Raw genomic sequence first — 23,329 nt, 5'->3', positions numbered from 1 at the left:
AAAATATTTAAAAAACAATTACTATATTAAAAAGTAGAAAATATAAAACTGCATAGAAAATAATAACTTTGAATTGTATAACCCAGATATAACATATATTTGGTTGTATTTTTTTGTATTCATGGAGCACAAAGTCTATAAGGCAACTGAAACCACACAGACCAGAAAATCTTTTAGAATACCTTGGTACACCAGAAAAGAAGATGTCTCAGTAAAAAATATTTTTAAAAGATGAAGGGAGAAACTGGAAAGTAGAGAAACTCTTCCTCCCATATAATGCTCTAGGCTTGGCCTGCTGAAGGAAGGCGGAGTCAGAGCCTGCACACACCTTTGCTCTCTCGTACTGGTACAGTTTGACACTGGGGTAGGCTTTGATGCCGGCTTTCTGGCACGTCTGGGGGTAAGCCTGACAGTCCACTTTCCCGGCTCTCACTTTTCCTTTGATCATCTGAAAAACAAAACAAAATGAATTAACAGATCTTGCCACTTTCCAACATATTTCAAATATTTATATATTTATATAAAGTTTTTTTACTTTTAAAACTCGAGTTTTAATTCTTTGTATTCACACCAGATTGTTTCTACTTTTTTCCAAGCCCTTTAAGCTTCCACTGGCTGCCATTTGTCTAACATAAACAGCCACTTCTTCACGGGTACCTGGAGACTGTAACTCTGACCTCCCTAACTGTCCACTCACCGCACTTTGCCCACCACAGCCAAACATCTGTCTTTAATCCTAAGTGACATTCTTAATTGGGTGAACGGCTGAGCACACCACTTAGATTGTCTAGGTCAGAGATTCAGTCTTCCTAGAGCAGGGCGAGCCTTGCTCTTTTCGTGCCTTTGCAGATGGTCACAAAGGGGCTTCTCTGCAGAGCAGTGTTTCCTGTCATCGGCAGCATGCAGCCTGTCTCTGCTATATGGGTGTTCACCCTCCCTCATCGTCTATGAATGCGGTATTCTTTCCACTGATATATGTCAGCATTCTAACACAAGAACAGCTTTAAAGTCACTAGTGACTTGAGTTTGAGTTAACCAAATAGACAATTACCGGACTTCTTCCTGTGTGCTTTACGCTGCTGTCCACGCCTGCCTCCTGTCTTTCCTGACAGCATTTACAGGCCCTCCAGCCCCATCCTTTCCCAGAACAGGGAGCTCGTTGTTTACCTTCAGGTCACTCCATCCCACTCGTCCCATCTTTGGGTGTTTCCATGGTCACCAGTCTCTTAGTGAGATCTTCTATAACCCCATGCTGAAGAATCTTCCCTTCATTTGGTAATCTACTGACAAAGGGAACTGCCCTTTGTGAGCGCCTCAGGAGCACCTATACATAAAGTATCTGTCTTTTCCCTCTATGGTCCTTCAAGGCAGGAGCTAGCTGTACCCTCAGTTTCCTTTGCTTCGCCTATCTCTCACAAACATAAAGTTCTGCTTGTCCTTGTGGCTGTCGTGTGTCTGCCTTCTTTCTACCATCACTTTCCTCTACTGACTTATGGGAACCTCTCCAGCTCTAGGACAAGGAAAGCGTCTTTGCTTCCTCTGGTTTCTATGGCTACTGAAATAAACAAACAGGGAGACTAACTTAAGTTAGCAATTCAACTACAGGAATAACAATGTGCACATACACAAACACACACTCGGACCCTTGTAATCTGTCACTAAATACTTTTAATACTAGCAATTTCAAGGAAAGGGCAAGCAGTTTGAGGCTGGCCTGGTCTGCACAGGGGATTTCCAGTCAGCCAGGGTTATAAAGAGAAACCTGCCTCAAGAAAGACAGATAATAATTATAGAAACACATTTTTTAAATTGAGAGATATTTTTAAGAACTAAATTAAGAATTAGTTTACAATGTTTTAACCAATTGTTAAAACAAACACACATGTGTGTACAATTTATTTAACTAGACAACAATACTTACCCTAGCCAAGAGTTCAAACTCAGGAGCAAAATTCTGGCAAGGTCCACACCAAGGAGCATAGAAATCAACCACCCAGTGAGTTTTCCCTTGTAGAACTTTTTCATTGAAAGTCTGAGGTGTTAAATCTATGGATGCTTGGGGCAAAAATCTGCAGTAAGAGAATCAAACATTTTTTATTATACAAAAGCAAAGTAAGCATTCTACAGCAATACTGTAAGCATTACTGTAAGCATTACATACAGCAACACTGTAAGCATTCCTAAGTTAGAAATGGTTCAACCCTTGATAAATGCCATCCTTTTCCAAGTATTTTTGATGCCAGAATCCTTACTACATACACGAGAAGATAAAGAGCTGCAAATCAGTGTTAGACATCAACATGCACTTGAATCACTCACCCAAGACCCCAGCTTCTCAGGGAATACGCATCCCTATTCCAGCCATTGTAACTACTGAAAGAGGAAAAAAAAAAAAAATCAAGCTGTAAATAGTATTTCTATTACTGCATATGGTCAAGAAACAGTCTTACTGTAGGAATTAAAATAAAAATAGCTCTTGACTGGTTAATGTCACCTCCTATCTCTTTCCACAAAGTAAATAAGAGTTATATGACTTAAAATATATTTTTCTGTGTCTCTGTTCCTTTCCCCACCCTTAACTACTCAGGACTATACTTGCTTTTTGTGATTTCCCCATAGTAGACTCTTTTAGCTTTTACAGAGAAACCCATGGCTCAATTTTCACTTAATTACAATTGTTTTGTTTCTTTTTAAAACCTGTATAGTGTAGAATGGGTGGATACCAGGACAGTCCTGGGTTCAAATCACTGCCCCCAACCTTAGCAGGTGAGCGGTAAGTCTGATGGGTTAGTTCTTTCTCAGCAGTGGTAGGAGGGTGTGATTCCCACCCCCACTAAGTATAAAGACTGCTATGAACAATGGAGGCAAGGCCAGGCCTGGACTTAGGGCCAACTGAGGACTTAAACACCAGTTCTGTCTCTCACAGCTTCTTGACTGGAACTTCGTAACTAGTTTTACTGTCCAGCTCCCTCGTCTTCTGAGGGAGCCTCCGGTGGTGGCTCCCACTACATATCTGCTGGCCTAACTTACGTGTTAACCGTACAACCAAGTGATTATGATGGAATACTTACTGATACTGATAGGCTTTACTTGACTTTTGGGGATAAAATCTTATCTCGGGGTATCTTTGAACATTTTCTTGAGTACAAAAAGAATGATACTGTTGGCAGTCCACACTGCCTACATTGATCAGTCCAGTTAACGTCTATAAAAGAACAAAGTCAATACATGGGTCAATGACTAAAGCTATCTCTGTAACTCACAACTAAACAAAAGTCCTGCGTAGTGAGCCCTGTCTACATGCACATGCACTGTTTGTATGCACGGCCCTCGGAGGCCAAGAGCACTGGAGCCCCTGGATCTGGAGTTAACGATGATGAAGAGTGCTTGGAACCAAACAGGTTTTCTGCAAGAGCAGCCAATAATCCTAACTGTTGACTCAACTATCTAGCCCGCACCGCAACACAACTTTTATACGTGCTCAACAGCCATTGTAAAATGGGTATTTTTTAATCAGTATCAGAGAAACAATGGGTAAGGATTTAAAATATGCCATTTAGATTAATGAATTTGAATGCCGTAACTTTCTGTTTTTTTTTGTTTTTGTTTTTTCGAGACAGGGTTTCTCTGTATAGCCCTGGCTGTCCTGGAACTCACTTTGTAGACCAGGCTGGCCTTGAACTCAGAAATCCGCCTGCCTCTGCCTCCCAAGTGCTGGGATTAAAGGTGTGCACCACCATGCCCAGCTTGTTTTTGTTTTTGTTTTATTTTTGAATGCCATAACTTTGTAATTAAGAACTTCCCATAGTTAATAACTGGTTTTACTCATTTACTATGTAGGTAAATACATTTTTTCAAAAATTCTATGCTAACCTAGGCTGTGGTGACATAAGTCTTTGACCCCAGCACCTGGGAGGCGGAGGCAGGTGGATTTCTCAGTTCAAGGCTAGCCTGGTCTACAGAATGAGTTCCAGGATAACCAGCCAGGGTTATACAGGGAAACTGTTTCACAAAACAAAAAACAAAATGACAACAACAACAAAAACATCAGCAACCAAAATATAATCAGTATTTTTTAAAGAATCTTTTTTTTCTAATGAAGATACGCTTTGTCTGATTCAGTATTTTAAATTTGCCTTCATTTAGTACCTTACAACACTGCCTGTTTACAGGAAATTTATATATATGTTTTACTGTTTGAAGTTGTTTTCTACTTTGTTTCATTTTTTCTTGTTTGTTTTGGAGAAAGAGTTTGGAGCTTGGTGGCCCAGGAAAATCTTGGACTCCTGATTCTCCTGTCTCAGCATCTGAATACTAGTCTTATCAGGATTCACCACCATACCTGCCTGCAAAGCTATTTTAAAGACCCAATATTATGAGCAAACAGTATCTGTAAACTCTAAAAGTAAAATGATAGAGAAATCTAAACAGAAAATGAAGATGCTCTGAGGGTTAGCACTGGTAGCACTTTGGTCAAAAGGATCTTAGACAGCTCAGTTAGTGGGCAGAGGCAGTGGTAACGATTCAGTGAGGTCTGTGTCAATTGTCTAGTTACAGGTTTATCCCCTGGTTTCACAGTGACTGTGAAGCAAACACTGGCAGTAGGTGTAAGATGTAAGGAAACCATGGTACTGTACCCGGGCCATGCGTTTCCATTCTGGCATCAAGACCTGACAGGGATGACACCATGGAGAATAGAAATCGACCATCCAGACTTCATCATGCTTTCTCTGTTTAACCAGCTCATTGAAAGTGCTGGGTGTAAGAGAGACCACTGAAGGGTTTCTGAGATCCTAAAAAATAAAAAGACTATTATTACACACACCAAGATTTTCATGTATTTCTGGCAAGTTACTGGACCAGTCATTTAGAAAGTTCCTATTTAAAAGAAATCAGAAGACACAGATTTTTTAAAAAGTCTATTATTAAGTTCGGATTCTGTCAATCAGTTTGTTTAAAAGGTATATTTTCTCACTAGTTTTAAAACCACTGTAAGCTGGAAAAAGAGGTATCCTAGAGGAAAGTGTGACCAGATCATATAACCAAGCTCTAGGGGTAATCCAGATGCCTCATAGGCCTCACTGTCTGTCATGATAGCAGGAATACGTTCTTAGAAGTGACCATTTAATGACTAACACAAAGCCTACTACTATTATTTCTGATATTTAAATGGAGATGCTACACACCTTTCTAGAGACTGTATATTCCAAATGCTGTTTTAACAGAGCCTCAGCCTGTATCAAGTGATACTAACACATTAGCTTCACCAGGACAGCAATTAAAACAAAACAACACAACATATTACTTTGGAGGACAGATGAATAACAATTACAATAAGCTACAAGTTTCAATTTCTTCAGAAGTTACTGAAATTATTCTAGTGTCAAGAGTGAAAGAAAACAGGCCCTTCTGTGCTAACAGTGACAGGCTTGGTGCAGGATGCCTGGCCTTGATGCTGTGAATGCATTGAAAGGAAACAGGAAAAGGGTGACAGGCTTCATGGAAATTTCACATATTCAATAGTAGTACCTCCCATGTACAAAACACCAAAGTAAGTAATAAAACAAAGGCTTACATTAAAAGAAAGGTTTTCAGAAAAGAATCTCGTGGCACAAAAAAGAATAAGTCCTAATACAAACAGTCGTCCAAAATACACATATAAATGAAGATTTCTAGCCATAGCCTAGGATTTAAATACCTCTATGAACTCCAAGATCTGTTCCGCAGAGTGATGTCCTTCATACTCATGAATACTGGACTGATTGAATACCACTGTCGTTGGATAAGCTTGGATGTTATACTGTGAAGAAGAAATTCACATAATTTACCTATTAGTTTCAATTTTGTAACAGCTTGCTTTTTATAGACATACTTATTTTTTATGTATGGGTGTTTTGCCTGAATGTATGTATATATATATATCATGCGCTTCTTGGTGCTGGAGGTCAGAAGACGATGTCTGATCCCTTAGAACTGGACTAATGGACAGCTGTTCTCACCATGTGGGTGCAGAGACAGAACCTGGGTCCGCAGTAAAAGCAACAAATGCTCTTTCTTAACTGATGAGTCATGTCTCTATCACCCTCTTACAAGACTGTAGATAGAAACCCACTACTATCTTCCTGGTGGGTTAGACAAATTTAGCAAAGACAATGCATTAAAGCTTGTACTGATAATTAGTTAATTGTTAACCCAATGGCACTAAAATGTGGGAAGTGAGGCAGAGTAATTGCATAGTATGTACTTCAATTCATCTTTTTGCTCTCTTCAAACTAGGAGGGAAGAGGAGAGAAAAGACACAGCAGTCAGCTCTTCTAGTGACAGTAATTAGTCATCCGGGAGGGCAGTGATTAGCCACACCATATACAAGGACAAATGACCAAGAGCAAATATATTCTATATTAAAGAATTGAGTCATGCTGTAAGAAAATGGTCACTTTTTATTCTTTACTTGAGACAATTCTTATAGTATATTAATTCCCTCCTCACAGTTAACATGGGCATCAGCCCTGAAAGGATTTTGTAATGTTTAAAGTGATGAAGTGATTTCCTTGTCTAACTCATTAGTAAATGGAAAATTTCAAGATTTATAATTCTAGAAAAATTAACATATTTTGAAGTTTTAAAGATGTGTGAATTCAAAGAATTTTCAGGTTAACAGACTAGTTCAAAGTTTACAAGTTTCCATCATCTTTTGAGTTAGTCTAGCCACACAAAAACTCCTTCATACCTCAGAGCAATTTTACTCAGTAGTTAAAATGACATAACCTAGCCTGGTGGTGGTGGTGCAAAATTTAATCCCAGTACTTATGAGGTAGAAGCAGGCGGATTTCTGAGTTTGAGGCCAGCCTGGTCTACAGAGTGAGTTCCAGCATAGCCAGGGCTACACAGAGAAACCCTGTCTTGAAAAAAGAAATAAGAAAAAAAAAGCCTAAGCCTACTTTACAGACGGGCCGCTGAGCTGAGCGCTGAGCTGAGCTGCTGAGCGAGCGAGCGAGTGCCGGTGATGGGGAAGCAGCTGTGGGAGCAGCCTGGGGATTCTGTGATGCTTCCTTTCTCCCCTGCCTGGTGCTTTAGTTGTTGATAATGGGCTCACTTGAGAGAAAATGTAGGAGACTAAAGGCATTAACATTAACTACTGTTACTCATGATGCTTGCATCTTTGGTTGGCATTCTCCTTTCCAAGTCACACAAAGGACATTAGACACCAATGACTCTTTTTATTTACTTCCTTAAAACACCCTGCCCCCCGCCCCCACTAACTTTTAATTTCAAACACACGGAAACCGAGAGTAATCCCATAACTACCTACATATCTGCTCCTTATATTTAACAGCTAATAGGTATGGCCATGCCAGTTGGTAGCTGACACTGTGTCCCTTGCTCTGAATCCTTCCTAACCTGCTGCACTGGCAGGTGTCCAATCCACTTCGCTTTAACCTTTCCCACATGTTCATTTGTCTTAAAGACTTTTCTCTGATTCTGAGAATACTTAACTGCTGACATGTAACCTGCCTTTTCCATTGAGTTCTTTAGGATTTATTTAAGCTGGTAAAGATTTTTCAGTGCAGTTTTGAACCCAGGAATTAAACATGGGAGGGAAGTGCTCACTTGGCTTGGCTTATTTGTAGTGCTCTGGCATTTCACTATTCCATTTCTAAATATTGTTACATTGCTTTTTTTTTGTCAATCTGATAAATTTTGGTAGGAAAGATATCAAAATTTTGATTGAGCTTGTATTTTCTTGACTAGTGAAGCCAAACATTTCCAGTCTTATGCATCAAAAACCAGGCTTTCTTTTCCTTGCCACCTTTTTCTTTAACACTTTAGTTTTTGAGTTAAAACATTCACATTACAGAAAGGATATAAACTTTTATGTATTTAAATAGCTATAATCATCATCCAGTCATGACTACTGTAGTGGTCTGAATAGGTTTGGCCTCCATAGACTTATATGTTTGAATATGCTTAGCCCAGGGAGTGGCACTAATTAGGAGGTGTGGACTTGTTGGAGTAGGGGTGGCCTTGTGGAGGAAGTGTGTCACTATGGGGATGGGCAATGAGACCCTCCTCCTAGCTGCCTGGAAGACAGTCTTATTCCTGGCTACCTTCAGATCTAGATATAGAACTCTTGGCTCCTCCTTTAGCACTGTTTGCCTGGACACTGCCATGCTTCCTATCGTGATGATAATGGGCTGAACCTCTGAACCTGTAAGCCAGCCCCAATTAAATGTTGTCCCTTATAAGAGTTGCCTTGGTCATGGTGTCTCTTCTCAACAATGGAAACCCCAACTAAGATTGCTATGCTTACATCATCTATACCTCTTCAATTTCTATTTTTATTCCAACATTATAAAGTTTCACATTCCATTCAGAAGTATCAGAATATATTTTAAATATAACATGTCGTCACCCACATAAGCACTCTGTCACTTTCACATATTAAAAATGAGCAGCTCCTTTAAATTGGATATCCTATCTGGACAAATCATCTACTCTAAGCTGACAAATATAAGGAAATCTAAATAATAATAAAGACTGTAGAAACTTAAAAGTATGTTACAAAAGTATAAAGACTTAGATAAAATAGAAACTTATGTAAGTATTTTATGAAGTCAATTACATGCCAGAATAAATACATACTGGAGTCTGGTAAACAAAATCTTGCATATCATAAACCTTCTACGTATCTATTTATAATTCAAGTACAATTTAGTAGCTTGTTGAAACTGTTTCAACATTACTGCTATAAATGGGTATGCATCTGAGAAGTCGTTTTAATATTTACCATGTTGCAGAGTCCTTCATGAATTGTACAGTCTAAGGTACCAACTTTGAGTTGACCGTAGAGCAGTGTTGATGCTTTCCGTAACTCTGGCAAAAGCGCACGACATGGCGGACACCACTGGGAAGAGAGGGGTAAGGATGAGCAGCCAGACTCAGGAAGGGAGGAGCTGCACGGCCCCTGCTACTGACACACAGTCCAGTGGCGCGTTCTGCCTGTCACTGTCCTGGGAGAGCCCAGAAGGAGTGGCAAGGCCGGGACAACTCTAGTACTAGCCTTCATGTTGTCAAGAAAAAGGCTTTTTGAAACTTGACAGATAAAAAGAACTCACAGGGGCAAAGAAGTCAACAAGCCATGGTTCCTTGTCACTTGCAGGGAAGTTCTGAGGTCCAAGTGTGGTAACATGAGAATTAACACTTTCTTTGGCAAAAGCAAGTATATCGTATAGAATCTTCTTTCCTAAAATTTGAGAAAAATTAAAATACGTGCTGTCTTGTATCTAAAGAAACATCCCAATTTTTATATTTAAAATATTTAAGAAAGAAAGACGGGCCTATGGGTGTACCGGTTTTGGTGAGGTTTCTGTGTTCTCTACCTTCACCTTGGCCTGCCGGGAATCCCCGTCTACTCTATGTTCTTTTGTTTCTTAGACTAGTTAAATGACCAGACCTCTATGGTATGCTTTCTCACCATCAGAAGTACAACTATCACTTTAGAATTCTCTTGAATCCAAACTGTTACAAAATGTCCAGTGGGACCATGTACTTGATGTTGGAAACATAGTATCTCAATTGTAATGGGTTACATGTATTCTTTTCTCACACTGACTTGCTATGATCATTACCCAGGTGCCTAAATGGGACTTTCCAGAGGGATTCTTGTGTATGATTCTTGAATGATCGTGTCAATTCCATTTCCTGCCCTAGCACCATGCCTACAGCTACTGCTGTAGTCACACTAGTATTTTTGGCCTCAGCATTCCTGAATGAACCCGGTTTCCTATTGCTACCAGAGTTGCCCTTAAAAAAAAAAAAAAGAAAAAAGAAGAGAAAAAGAAACTTAAATGCTTTTAATGATTTGCTACAGTCCTTGGGCTGGCAGACCTTTCTTGTCTACAAGAGGCTCTATTTTTCCAAGTGTCTTGTGACTTATTGATTGAACAGTCAAAAGTAAGTTGAGCCCTGTGAGTCAGACATTTATATTGTCATGGCAAACAGAAAAAGAGAAAACGCCTCCTTTTAAGGTCATGGGCAACAGAAGTTAGTTGACCACTGTTTACATTGCGAGTGCCACGTGACAGTATACTCTCCTGCCCATTTTCTTGAGTGCTGGTGCTTGAACTGTTTCACACTTTTCTTTCTGACCACGGATTCTCTTTCTTTACTCACACTAACTCAAACTCACTCAGGCCCTAGCCATTAATATACAACTTAATGTCTTCATATTTGGCTTAAATTTCTTGCAGCCAACGTGTACATTCAACTGTGACCTGCACATTCTACTTCTGGTCAACTCTTAATTCAGTATCCTCTTCCACATGGAAAGATCCAATGACTCAAAGTACGTGTCACTAAATACAATGATGAGAAGTGCCTGACTCTTCTCGCTCTCTCTTATTTATTTATTTATTTATTTATTTATTTATTTATTTATTTATTATATGTATATGTATATGTAAGCACACTGACGCTGTCTTCAGACACACCAGAAGAGGGCATCAGGTCTCATTACAGATGGTTGTGAGCTACCATGTGGTTACTGGGAGTTGAACACAGGACCTCTGGGAGAATAGTCAGTGCTCTTAACTGCTGAGCCATCTCTCCAGCCCCTGACTCTTCCCTCTTAATTTCCTATTTCCTAACAATAACCAAATTACATTGAGCTTCCAAACGGTTGAAACTGGCCTACTGACCTTCATTATTTTTCTTGGCTACGATCACTTATCTATGGCATTTTCTATAGTCAACCTAAATGACTAACCAGCAGCTGCCTGACTTTTCTTTCCAATTTTGCTTCCTACCCACTCTGAGCAGCCTGTAACTTATCTAAAATCAAGTAAAATCAAGTATCATTCTGTTGTCTTTCACGATAAAATTCCAATTCCTTTCTCCAGAAGATCAGAGATAATCTGCATCTTTGTTTTCTTCAAGAATGAACTTTCTCATCTTTAAACTCCTGCTGGTTTAAGGCCAACAGGGCTCTATTATCTCAGGCCTGTGAATAAATCGACTCAGTATTTGGAATGTGTTTCACCTCTTCTCTGGGTAACCATTGTTTACATCTTACATGGAGATTACTTTTAGACCTTCCTCTGATCTCCCAAGATTGTTCTACCTCAGTTTTTTTTCATAAGTACACTTATTTTCTGATAGCCAGTTTCTTTCCAAGGCAGCTCCAGTGACATTTACTTCATGTACAAGTGCTGGCATATGTGACCAGTGGAATGTGACCGTGATCTTACGCGCTCCCAGGTTATAAGAGTCACTGCTCCTTCTGGCTGGCTTTCTCATTTTCAGGTTACTTCCTCTTGGGTTAGTTAGCTCCCACACTGTAAGTACCCCACAGAGCCACAAGAAGAACCACGGCCGCCTGCCACATGAAGCTTTTCAATGATCCCACACGCCATGCTGAATCCTCATGTGGTGGCTACAGCCAACCTTCAGATGGCCTTCATCTACCTTGACTGCAGGATCACAGAGAAACTAAGATAACCTGTTCCCAGACTCCTAACCAAGAAACAGTTGTTTGGGTAATGGATACTTCATCACACCCAAACATTTAAAAACTGTCCATTTACCTGTCTGCTTTCTTTCCAAGTCTATAAAATCTTTAGGGCACAGGTTAAAAAGAGCTCACTTGCCCCTCTCCCCATTTTGTGTATTATATACCGACACAAAGGTGCTGAGTGCAAAGTGTATTATAGTTTTTATTAACACAAAGAGAAGTGCTTATACATTCTGTGTGCTTCCTAGGGAAGAAGGGTAAGTTGTGAAGGTGTAATTTGGAGTTTGCTGACTCTCTGGAGGAATAGGAAGGAATACTTAAAATTCACAAGGTAGGGTCATGTGTGAGGGCATAAAGGACTGGAAGAACGTGACATGTCCAAGGATTCAAAAGGAGTTGAAACTAAGAATATTTGATGGAACGGAGGTTGGGGATGAGGCTAAGAACACAGGCGAAACAGGAATGAAAGCACCCCGCTCATTTAACAACTCTACACAGTTCCTACTATGTATATCTGGCATTATTCTAAGTGCTGGAGACAGAACAGTGAGCAAAACAGAGAATGCCATTGTTGCCATACTAAGGAGTGTGAAGTTGAGTCTTCAGAAGACTCAAAAGGCAGAGCAGTGGCATGAAAAGGCTGTGCTAGGTCCTAAGTGCAAACAGCAGGAAGCAGCTGTACACATAGTGAGGATGGACCGGAAACAAGGAGTCAGCAGAGAAGCTACGAGGAACACTTCACAGGTAACACATAACACATGTAACTCCAACCTGGGCACACTGCTCCAAACCTATACAGAGGGCAAGGCAGGAAGAGGGCAGAGGAAGAGGAGGTTCAAGGGAAGTTTCAGCTTGGGATACTTCGAGTTTCAGGCTAGCATGGCTCACAGTAAAACCTATCTTGCTGTGAGGCTCTAACAGCTTAGAGTCCTAAGCTTTGGTTTTTGAGTGAAGGCACATGTGCACATAAAAGTCTACTTGGCAGAGTTGGGGCAACTTACATACACTTTCAACTTCAGTCTTCCCTTCACTGGAAGCTATGAAGAAGCCAACAGTTCCCCTGTAGGAGGCCCTTATCTGACTGTCAACAGTACTGGGAGTCAGGGTCATCTCGTTACACTTCTGTTCACACAGTTCCTTTAGCCCAGTACTTCTCATCCTTCCTAATGAAATAACCCTTTATTAAGAGTTCCTCATGGGCCCCAACCATAAAATTATTTTTGTTGCTACTTTGTAACTATAATTTTGCTACTGTAATGAATCATAACTATTTTTAGAGATAGAGATTTGCCAAAGGGCTGGGACCAACAGGTTGAGAACTGCTGCTTTAGCCTAAAGGACCCTATTTCTTTTACTTCCATATTTGCTTTTAGTAGGTGAGCAGTTTATGCTCAATTCAAATATTGTCACTTGACCTATGCTATAGACAAATACTACTGGTCTTGTTAAGATTTATATATACTGAGCATTTTTCATGTTTTCCTTAGAGATCTCTCTCTTGTCCCTATCACACTGCCATCTAAACTTCTTCAGAGCACTGCTTTCATGGTCTGAATGAAAATGGCCCCCATAGGCTGACATATTTGAATATTTGGTTTCCAGTGTCTCGAACTATTTGGGAAGGATTAGGAAGAGTGGCATTGTTGGAGGTGTGTCATTGAGGTGGAATTTGAAGTTTGAAAAGCCCAGCCCAGGCCCAACCTCATTGTTCTCTCTCTTCCTGAAGCCCGTGGGGAGTGGATGTGAGCGAGCTCTCGGATTCTGCTCTAGCATCATGACTGCCTACCTCCACCCTCCATCATGGTTATGAACTAACCCTCAGAAACTGTAAGCAAGCCAATACTTTCTTCTAAGTTGTCTGGGAAATGCTGTCTGTTTACAGAAATAGACTGTTTCATGTCTTACAACTCTGTGACCTCTCACTTGAAGCAGTTCCATAGGTAAAGCTCAAGGGAGAGGCATCAGGTTAGTATCTGTTACTCATTTACCTGCATGTCTTCAGGACATCAGAAACATAATTCTGAATTCAAGAGACAAAGCAGTCAGGCCTGAGGTCTAGAGCAGGCATGGCGTGTGATATAGAGACCACAGGGGCTGTTTGCTTTGACAATAAACTAATTTCTACACAGTGATCTACCACTCTCAGATTTTTTTGCTAAAATAGTTATTAAAATGTTAAACAAATGACTATATATAATTCAAAATGTCTCTCCCTAAAGTTGTTAGTGAGAACAAATTTTTCATAATAATTGTGTCCACAAAATATAAGTCACAATATTTCTATTTGAAAGTCAAGATGAATTTCTGTAATTTTTCCTACCCTCACTGTGATGGATGGTCATCCCCAGGTGGTGGTGCTCGTTAGGGGGACTTAGGACTGTGGCCTTCTTAGAGGAAATGTGCCACTGGCACGGACTAGGAGAGTTGGAAGCCTCATGCCAATCCTAGCCTGTACTGTTTCCTGCTAGTAGGTCACGATGTGAGCTCTCAGCCGTCCCTGTGGCCATGCCTGCTGCCGCCGTGTGACCTACAGTGATGAGGATGGACTCTTTATTCCTCTGGGACCATAAACCTTCTTCCTAGAAGTTGCCCTGGTCATGGTGTTTAAAATAGCAAGAGAAAAGTAACCAATACACTTACCATGATGAATTTCATATTCTTTGGTTCCTTGTCCTTTAAACACTGCTAGGCAGGGCTGGAAGACATAAAGATCAGAGCAGATGCCCGGTGCAGAAGAGCAATCAAACCTTCCAACCTGGAAAGCAGAACACCGAATCAAATAAAAACATTTGATGCAATTTCCAAATATTCACAAAGATAAGTATCCTCAAATGGCACGTTTATCATTAGAAGTCAATAGGTTATAAAATAAAGGGAACAGAAATGGTTCATTTATATTTAATACTGAACTCAATAAAGAATGCTCCCTAGAGAGTTCAGAAGCTTCAGGAAATTTCCAAGAAAATGTAAACTTCTTAAGAAATATATCCGTGAAAAGAATGTAGGGGCTATTTCATCTTGTGGTAAAGCAAAAGTAATGTAGAAAAAGGATGATGTTCCCAGTGTCAAAGGAAACAGCATGAATAACACACACAAATGATAAACTAAGGGGTGGAGTATAAAAGAATCTTTACAATATCACAATCAGATGGACAAACATCTGAGCAGGAAGGAAAATGAGCCAGGACTATAGAGAGAGCAGAGAAGAACTGTGACTTAATAGTGACACTCAGGGGCCCTAGGAGGTAGCTCTTGCAGGAAACTGATGCTGTGCAGCCATGTGGACCCAAGTTCAGTAACCAGTAGTCATGTTAGAAACAACACGGGGACCATGAGTTTGAAAGACAGCAAGGAGGAGCATATGGGAATGTTTGGAGGAAGGAAAGGAAAAGAAAAAAATAATGTAAGTTGACTATAATATAATAAATTAATAAAAATTAACAATAAAATCTGAGCACAGTGATTTGCACCTATAATCTCAGTGATGGAAAGGTGGGGACAAGGGGATTGCTGGGGCGTACAGGACAGCTGGCCTACCTCAACTGACAAACTACAGTGAGAGACACTGTTTCAGAAATTAGGTCAAGAGTGACTGAGGAAGACACAATGTTGACTTCTACTTCCACATCCACTTATGTATGTAGGCCTATATTCACAATCATTACTATTCAGTGGATGCTACTACAAAGTATCCTTTATAAGAGCACTACAACAAACTATGTAAGCCACAAACAAGGATTAACAAGTTAAAACAACTAAAATCCCATGCATCAACTAAGACTACAATGAAGTAAAAGTGGAAATCAAGACAAACAACAGAGAACAAACAAATATCTGGACAATGAACAAAGTAATCAACGTACAAGGAAGTGAAAATGCTCTGAAACTGGGCCCACTGGCCGAGCCTCAGGTCGGGAGTGAGGAGGGACAGGCAGTGCTACTGCCAGGTCCTTTCCCTTTGAACCAAGTCAATGAAAACATTAACTAGCAGACCAAAAGCCAGGGGACAAAGCATCAGTAAGACTATAGCATTAAGTGTATATAGCAGAAGAGATCAGTAGGAGAACTGCGCATGTACTGCAAGGACCACGGGGTCTTATGGAGTTCAGGCTGGCTCCTAAGGAGTTGAGGATGACTCTGAACTTCTGACCCTACTGCTTCCACAGGGATTTCAGATCTGTGCGACCGGCAGGTCTGTACACTGGGGAATCAAATTCAGAGCCCCATGCACACTGTGAAACACTCTATTAACCATTATATCTCCACACATTTCAGCCGGTTTTAAAAAGAAAACAAGTAGACAAACCTTCAGCCGTACTGACAAATAAGGAAGCACACTAGTTACACAAAGAATATCTTTTTCCTTACTTGAATATGCTCATTTTTAAGTAGAGTTTTCAGTTTTTTCAACTCAGGATCATTTGCGTTTTCATTTTTTCCAAAATGAAAAAATACAAGCCAGCGATGATGTGCCAAACGATCCTTGAGGTGACACAAAACACAATGTCAGCAAGCGGTGACTATAATTTCTAAGGATCTAAGGGCTATTTCTTAGACATAAATAAAGTTTAGTTACCTTACCCATTAATTCAAAGTCTCAGCTAAATGCAATGTCAACTGTATTCTTATTTTGTAGTCGCTAGTAATGCTATGCAAAGCACGTGGTAAGAGGCGGGTCACTGAGTTATACAAATAATGCAATGGTTGGTAACGTAGCGGTGGTTCCAAGAAAATAATATAACTTTAATAACTTAATATTTGGGGAAGGGCTAGAGAAGTCAGATTTCTTTTTAGGCTTAATAATATATTTTGTAAAAAAATTAAATCCAGAGGTAAATGATGAACAGAACAATGTGACCGATGCTACTACTAATACTCTCAAAAGATGCTCCCCATGTCAAAGGAACAGAGCTGTGTAAGAAGAATGTAAAGCTCAAGTCAGACCAAGGTTGCTCTGTCAACTGTACCCTGCATTTCTGGTCCCTTCTGGAGCTCACATTCAGAGACACTTAGACCCTTTGAATTAGAAAGAAACACCATGATTTCAGTAATCAGAACTGAACCCAGATCTAATATATATAAGCCTTTGAAAGTGCTATTTGAGTCTTTTTAGTAATAAACAAAATATATTGCTAAAACATTAAGACCTACAATGTTACCAACACTTATTATTATCGTGAAACCATTACCTCTAGTTGATTTGCTGAAAGCAGTTCAAAGTCTGGAAGATTATGTATGATTTCCATGTATATTTCCTTAGCATCCAATGAATTAAGAAACTAGAACAAGGGAAGCACACTGTTAGCTTTTGAAGTGAACACTCACTCAGTATATTTGACAGCTTGCTTAATTTCAGTTTTAGTTCCATTTTACCCGAGGCCCATGCTTCACAGCCTCAGAGGATGTTTAATATTAGAGCATTTCTAATATTACAGTATTTCTATCTATAAGGACTGAAAGCTGAAAAAATGATTATGGATGTTTTTAGAAACCAAATCACATAGGTGGGAGTTTTTAAGAGTAAAATATAGAGAAAGATTTCTTCAGACATGTCTGAAGTTCAGGTCTCTTATTTAAAACACAAATGCTTAGAAGTAGTACACATCCCATCAAACATACTCTATTTCTGCCTGTATTTTATCCTCAGCAGACTAGGACTCTGTGCTGTCCTATAGATGAAGCATATGCTTCTATAAAATTAGAGCAAAAAAATGTATAGGGTATATACTATAGGGTTTAGTATATATCTTCATAGCTATGAGCCATTTATGTTTAAAAATTAAATATTTAACTTCAACACCTCGAGCAGAAAACTCACTTTTCTTCTCAATTTCTTAAATGTGCTTTTATAATAAATAATTATGGCACAAATATTCTTATAAGAAATAATTTCTTGACTAGGGAGTTGGCTTTGCAATCTGATAATATGAATTGGAGAAAATTGCTGCAACTACTTCATTTCAAACAGATAACTAAAGGAATACACAAGAAGAATATGCAAGATTGTACAACACTGCTAATAACCATGAAAGTACACAAGTATGTCTCAAAGAGGATACATTAAACTAAGTATGTCATAGTCAGGAGATTATATCTAGCAATTACTTCTAAAAGAATGAACATTTTAAATTAATGTATAAATGAATAATTAAATCCTATAAATATAGTAAAATCCTTTTCTGATAAAATGATTAAAAACTATTCACTACTTGATCCTATTTATTGAAAAAAAGTCCTATGTATACCTATCCATTCATTTTACATATTGGTAGAACCTATATGTACATACACAAACATCTACGTGCATGTAATATTGCAGGGACCACACATGCATTCTATGTGTTCAGCACTTATCAGCAAATAAACTCAAACTAGTAATACGTATTACAATAATGTAGGAGAAAACAATGACAACACACGTAAGCAAATTATGGTATGGTAAGAAGCAGAAGGAAGTACATGGAGGTGGGAGGGAGGGATTCGGGAGCAAGCGGTGGAGGTGAGGGGGGAGAATGGGTGGGAGGAATACTAAATATTACACAGAAAGAGAAAAAAATAGGTTATCTCAGTCCCAGCCACATCTAATGATATAGATTCCAAACTGAAAACTACAATTACATGAAACCACTGAAAATGTACTCCATTTTTGTTGTCATTTCAAAATGTAACAGTAATGAGATGTTCCACAATCAAATGACATAAACTGATTAATTTCCTTCCACATTGTTCACAAAATGTTATTCCTACCAATGTGCACATGTCCAATTATATGCAAAGGAATTTCCTTAAAGCTATACATACCAACACACTGGATTTTTCCCTGTCATTCAAAGTGGCTCCAGGAGGGAAATAAGCCGTGGTGCTGGCTGTGGTATCCAGGCTCTTGCAGAGGCTGTCCTGGGCGTCACAGTCCACCCATCCCACGTTAACAAGGCCGTCCTTCGGAAAAGTGGGAAGAAATGAGAATGTTGTGGTGCAAAGAAAAGAAAGTGGTCGCTGAGACTTACCTTTACTTAAACTAAGTAAATAAAGCATAAAACTAAATAAAATATCAAACAAGTAGAAAACAAGACTCGTAAAACATGATAAATTTTTAAAGTCTGATCAAGAAAAACAAACAAGCAAACAAAGAAATCCCAGAAAATACAAGTAAACACAAAGGTCTCCAGGCAACAAATGGATGTTGTCAAATCACTTAAAACTGTTAAACACAGCTATATTTTAATGCATTAAAAACTTATTTGGGGGGTAGGGCTGGTGAGATGGCTTATCAGGTAGGAGCGCTGACTGTTCTTCCGAAGGTCCCAAGTTCAAATCCCAGCAACCATATGATGGCTCACAATTACCCATAATGAGATCTGATGCCCTCTTCTGGTGCATCTGAAGACAGAGACAGTGTACTTATGTATAATAATAAATAAATCTTTGGGCCAGAGCGAGTGGGGCTGAGCAGGGTTGACCAGAGTGAGCAGAGGTCCTAAAAATTCAATTCCCAACAACCACATGAAGGCTCACAACCATCTGTACAGCTACAGTACTCACATACATAAAATAAATAAATCTTAAAAAAGAAAAACCTAGTTGAAAAGGTGAAAATCTCTTTCAAAGGGAGAGAAAGACAAACCTTTCCAACATGGTTTCAAGGACAAAACAGTCCCGCTGCTAAAACTACAGTGTTTCCTGGAGGAAGAATACAGTCCAGAAGTTCTGATGCCCAAAGATCATAAACAAACCAGTCAGTTAAAGATACCAATGGTCACATCTCACCTTCAAATGTTCTACTTTAACTGGTCTGGGAGATGTGGTTTTGCTATTTTTTAAGATCCTTAAGTGATTTTAAAGTACATATACATTAAGCTTGCAATTTTAATATTAGCCAAAGACTTTTTTTTTTTTTTTTTTTTTTAGGAAAACCCCATAATATAGAAAGACAAACAGCTATCAAATGGTTGTAATGATCAGTTGCCAAAGTATAGCCATGTACTGCATAAAGACATGGTGAGCCATGGCTTTTGTCTTTGATCTGACAGTCATCCTGGGATTGCAAGGGATCAGTAAATGGTTTAGAGAATTCACAGCCAATAAAAGGAAAATGTGGAAGAAAAAACAGAAACCTTCAATTTAATGAAAGGTTTTGTCAAACTTTCTATAGACTTTAGTAAGCTCCGTAAAAATATTTAAAACATGGACACCCAACACAAATGTCTTCCATTATAAGAGAAGGATGCTCATGGCATATTATCTACTTAAAAGTAAATCTATGATGAATATAGGAATACAATTAACAGACTGCCAGAGATATAATTCCCCAAAAGGGGTCTAATCTTTAAGAAGAGCCTTAGTCAGGTCCTTTAGGAGAGCTCCAAAGGTTGTATTGCTTTCACAGAGCGATTCCCTGAATGCTACTGTCGATCAAGACCCACCAGTGGGACAGGACAGAGGTGGAGATGGTTGGGGTTTGGTTGGTCTTGTGCTCTGTATACTCTGTATATTCATTTCAGATGCTGATTTCTATGCCTTGAGATCTAGTTATAGTCCTAGTCTGGACATGGCACTGTCATGAACATGTACTAATGTGGTGTAAAGAATGCTCCCCAATTACCTCTGACTGGTTAATAAAAAGCTGAACAGCCAATGACTGGTCAGAAGAGAGAGGAAAAGTGGACTTCCAATCCCAGGGGTAGGGGGTAGAGCCAGAGAGAAGGTGTTTGCCACTAGGCCGGTCAAGGTTCAGGAGAAGAGCCATGAAGTGGAGGAAGAAAAATATGGTCGCCATGAGGTCAGGAATAAGGAGGAGTCACCAAGGGAGTTTTGCATGAGGACAGACTGCTACAGCAGAGTGAGCCCAAGAGGCCTGTGGCTGGCAAGTGGCCAGAAAGCAGGTATCTCAGTTATTGTGCTTAAAGCTTGCTGAACCAATCAACAGGTCTCAGTCTCAATTGGGAGCTAACAGGTTAGAAAAAACTGCTGCCTTTAGATTTCATCTTATAGGAGATGGTACCACAGACCCAGACCCTGGGCAGGAGCAGGCCAATGCCTGCATTTGCCCTTTAGTTAACTGGCAGCCGGCTAAGGATAATACTGAAGAAAAAAACGTGCATTTACAAAGTTGGCGTGGCTTAAGTGTACAATGTATGTAAAGACTACAGTAATAATTTGGCTCAGGCCTTCACAGCCACTCAACACTCATCCCCAAGAGCAACCTGAAACCACGCAGGTACCTTTCACGTTATATGTTTTGTAGAGGTTCACCAATTCTTAGTTTTCATACTACATTTTTATCATATTTTTCTTATGTTTACACATATTTAGCAATGTGCTGCCACCTCCTGTATTTCCAGCACTGTAAGATGCTATACAGTTTTATAGCCTAGAAGCAACAGGCTATACTATAAAGGCTAGGTTTTAGGTACCATGAACATACTAGGCGTGCCTTAGTAAATTCTATGATGCCTTACAATGATAAAATTGCCTAGTGTATTCCTTAATACATTATCCTTAATCTTTAAATAACAGATGACTATCCTACATACATGTATACTCATGCACACACACGTAACAGATATATGTAATGGATACATAAATCAATTTTAGTGTTTTCATATGCTCATCCCTCAAATTAAACAGCACAGAAATCAGGCAGATATGAACTTCACAAGCTTATTCTACTATGTATAAAAGTCACACCCAATCAATGTCAGTATCAGAATTATAAAAAACCTTTCCAGCTTTTACAACTGACAATCCCCCAGACCACAGTGGGAGCTTTAGTAATATTAAAGGATGAGAATCATTTACAGCACAATACCTAACCACTACAGACAGTAAACAGCAGGCTAAAACTGAACAAAATCTAAAGTTTGGAAATGACAAAAACATTAGCATCTAACTGGATCAACTTATATAAAATAATAAGCATGGAAGACCTAGAGGTGAGCTTGTTAACACTGAGCACAGCTAATGTTTAGAAAGACACAGAGTTAAATCACACATAAGTAGGATAAAGTGTTCAAGAAACCGTAAGATACTTGGTGTCAATTTCTGCTGTACTTCTTACATGGTGACAGTTTTACAAAAAGGAGGGATGCTTACCAACATGCCACTAAGCCTGAGTCGGGTCTGTGATGTCAAACAATCTGAGGGGAAGAAAATGTATGAGGCTATTTTAGTTTTAATTAGAATGGTTCCCTTGTATAGCCATGTTGTTTCTAGTGAATAGACTTGGGCCCTTCAACAATCGGTCTCTATCTCACAAACAATCATTCCTGCCCTTTAATGTCTCAGGATTTCCACTCACAGAGAAGAGCAGCCAGAGTTTTCTGTAAGGGTTTACTCTCTCAGTAGCTCTCCTTTGGCCAAGAAACGTCATGATTTGAAAAAAGTAAAATGTAATGGAACCACTTGAAAAGGTATATGAAGAATCCTCAAAATATAATAATTTTTAATCTTCCAGGCATATATATATATATATATATATATATATATATATATACATAAATATGTTAAATATGAACAATAGGATACATTGAGGTAAAGTTTGGAAGAAAAGTAACCGTGGCCTGTCAGAGGCTAGAGATGGATATATAACATGTTAGAAAGTTTCAAAAGCTCAGGTGCAGACAGAGAAATCGCACTTGGCACTGGCTAGACTGGTGGTTCTCAGCCTGTGGGCCGTGACCTATCAGACATCCTGCATCTCAGATACTTACATCACTATGCATAACGGCAGTAAAGTTACAGTTAGGAAGTAGCAATGAGCTAATACTATGGCTGGAATCACTAAGACGTGAGAAACTGTATTAAATGGTCACAGCACTAGGAAGGTTGAAAACCACTGGGTTTCAAGGCTGTGATTTCTCAACACAGGTCTTGGGAGGATGGGCGAATGGCTCTTTTTAGTCATTAAGCAATAAATATATCCCCAGCAAAGGGGCACAAAGGTAAAAAGGTGATGAGTAAGAGAAATATACATATTGGGATCAGACACAAAAAGTTTGAACAATGGGACTGCTTTATAATATCTGGAAAAACTTTTAATTGATCTTACTCATAGGCATATAGGATATTGAATTTTAAACAATTTACAAAGGCCCTTAGAAAATAAGACTATGACCAATAAAGACATAATTTTATGAGGTGGACACATATTTTATATATGTAACTTTTAAAATCTAAATTTCTAAAACCTATTTTGGAAGCAATTGTAGTTGATATAATTAATTACTTTGGACACTGCCCAGTTTATCTTTGGCTATTTGAGGTACAATGTATCCTGAGAATAACTAGGCTGAAAAACTCATCCACTAAACATGAAATTATAAAGATACATTTACATGTCACTAATTTCATTACCTGTTAGGTGTAAAATACATAATACACATTTACTAAGTAAACACTTTGAAGCTTAAATTGCATTTTGAAATAACTGATTACTGACAGAAAAACAAAATCAAGTTGAGCAGCATAAATTACCTTCTCCTTTAGAGCAGAATGTGATCAGCCAGCCAACACCAGCAGCAAAAGCAGTTTCTATGGCATTAACAAAATTTCCTTTAAAGAAAATAAAATTTGTGAGTACATGTAACACTTCCAAATGGTATTTCTTTCTTTCCATACGTAACTACTTCCCGTCCCCTCTAAATAGTACTAATTATTTTTTTAAGACAACAATTAAGAAAACTCAACCATCATCAGTAAAGTCCCGTCTAAGCTGAGCTCTGCCTGTCTCCTGGCCAGTCACAGTTCTTCCCACACACGCTCACTGCACTCCACTGCTCTCCCTTAGACTGGGAAAGCCCTGCTGGTTTCCAAGTACCCAGT

At 39.1% G+C, this 23,329-nt stretch overlaps 1 protein-coding gene across 2 annotated transcripts in view; it reads right to left on the bottom strand.

Moving 5' to 3' along the window:
• Positions 1 to 23,329, bottom strand: part of Dnajc10 (DnaJ heat shock protein family (Hsp40) member C10) — a 38,610-nt gene that overhangs the window by 4,339 nt on the left and 10,942 nt on the right. The window contains exons 8-21 of one of the 2 annotated variants that reach the window (NM_024181.2): positions 22,982 to 23,059; positions 21,602 to 21,645; positions 18,311 to 18,448; positions 16,699 to 16,788; positions 15,878 to 15,991; positions 14,150 to 14,264; positions 9,117 to 9,244; positions 8,789 to 8,905; positions 5,699 to 5,800; positions 4,638 to 4,793; positions 3,072 to 3,205; positions 2,320 to 2,373; positions 1,922 to 2,069; positions 329 to 448 (exon numbers count right to left, since the gene is read on the bottom strand). In NM_024181.2, coding sequence (NP_077143.2) covers positions 329 to 448; positions 1,922 to 2,069; positions 2,320 to 2,373; positions 3,072 to 3,205; positions 4,638 to 4,793; positions 5,699 to 5,800; positions 8,789 to 8,905; positions 9,117 to 9,244; positions 14,150 to 14,264; positions 15,878 to 15,991; positions 16,699 to 16,788; positions 18,311 to 18,448; positions 21,602 to 21,645; positions 22,982 to 23,059 — 1,538 coding nt within the window. The remainder of the gene's footprint in view (positions 1 to 328; positions 449 to 1,921; positions 2,070 to 2,319; positions 2,374 to 3,071; positions 3,206 to 4,637; positions 4,794 to 5,698; positions 5,801 to 8,788; positions 8,906 to 9,116; positions 9,245 to 14,149; positions 14,265 to 15,877; positions 15,992 to 16,698; positions 16,789 to 18,310; positions 18,449 to 21,601; positions 21,646 to 22,981; positions 23,060 to 23,329) is intronic. The other variant, XR_001783164.2, reaches the window with a different exon arrangement.

Source organism: Mus musculus, chromosome 2 (assembly GCF_000001635.26).
Source record: "Mus musculus strain C57BL/6J chromosome 2, GRCm38.p6 C57BL/6J".
In the NCBI taxonomy this organism is placed as follows: Eukaryota; Metazoa; Chordata; class Mammalia; order Rodentia; family Muridae; genus Mus; species Mus musculus.
Note: the sequence above shows the minus strand (reverse complement) of the source record. Positions and strands in the feature narration are given on the sequence as shown.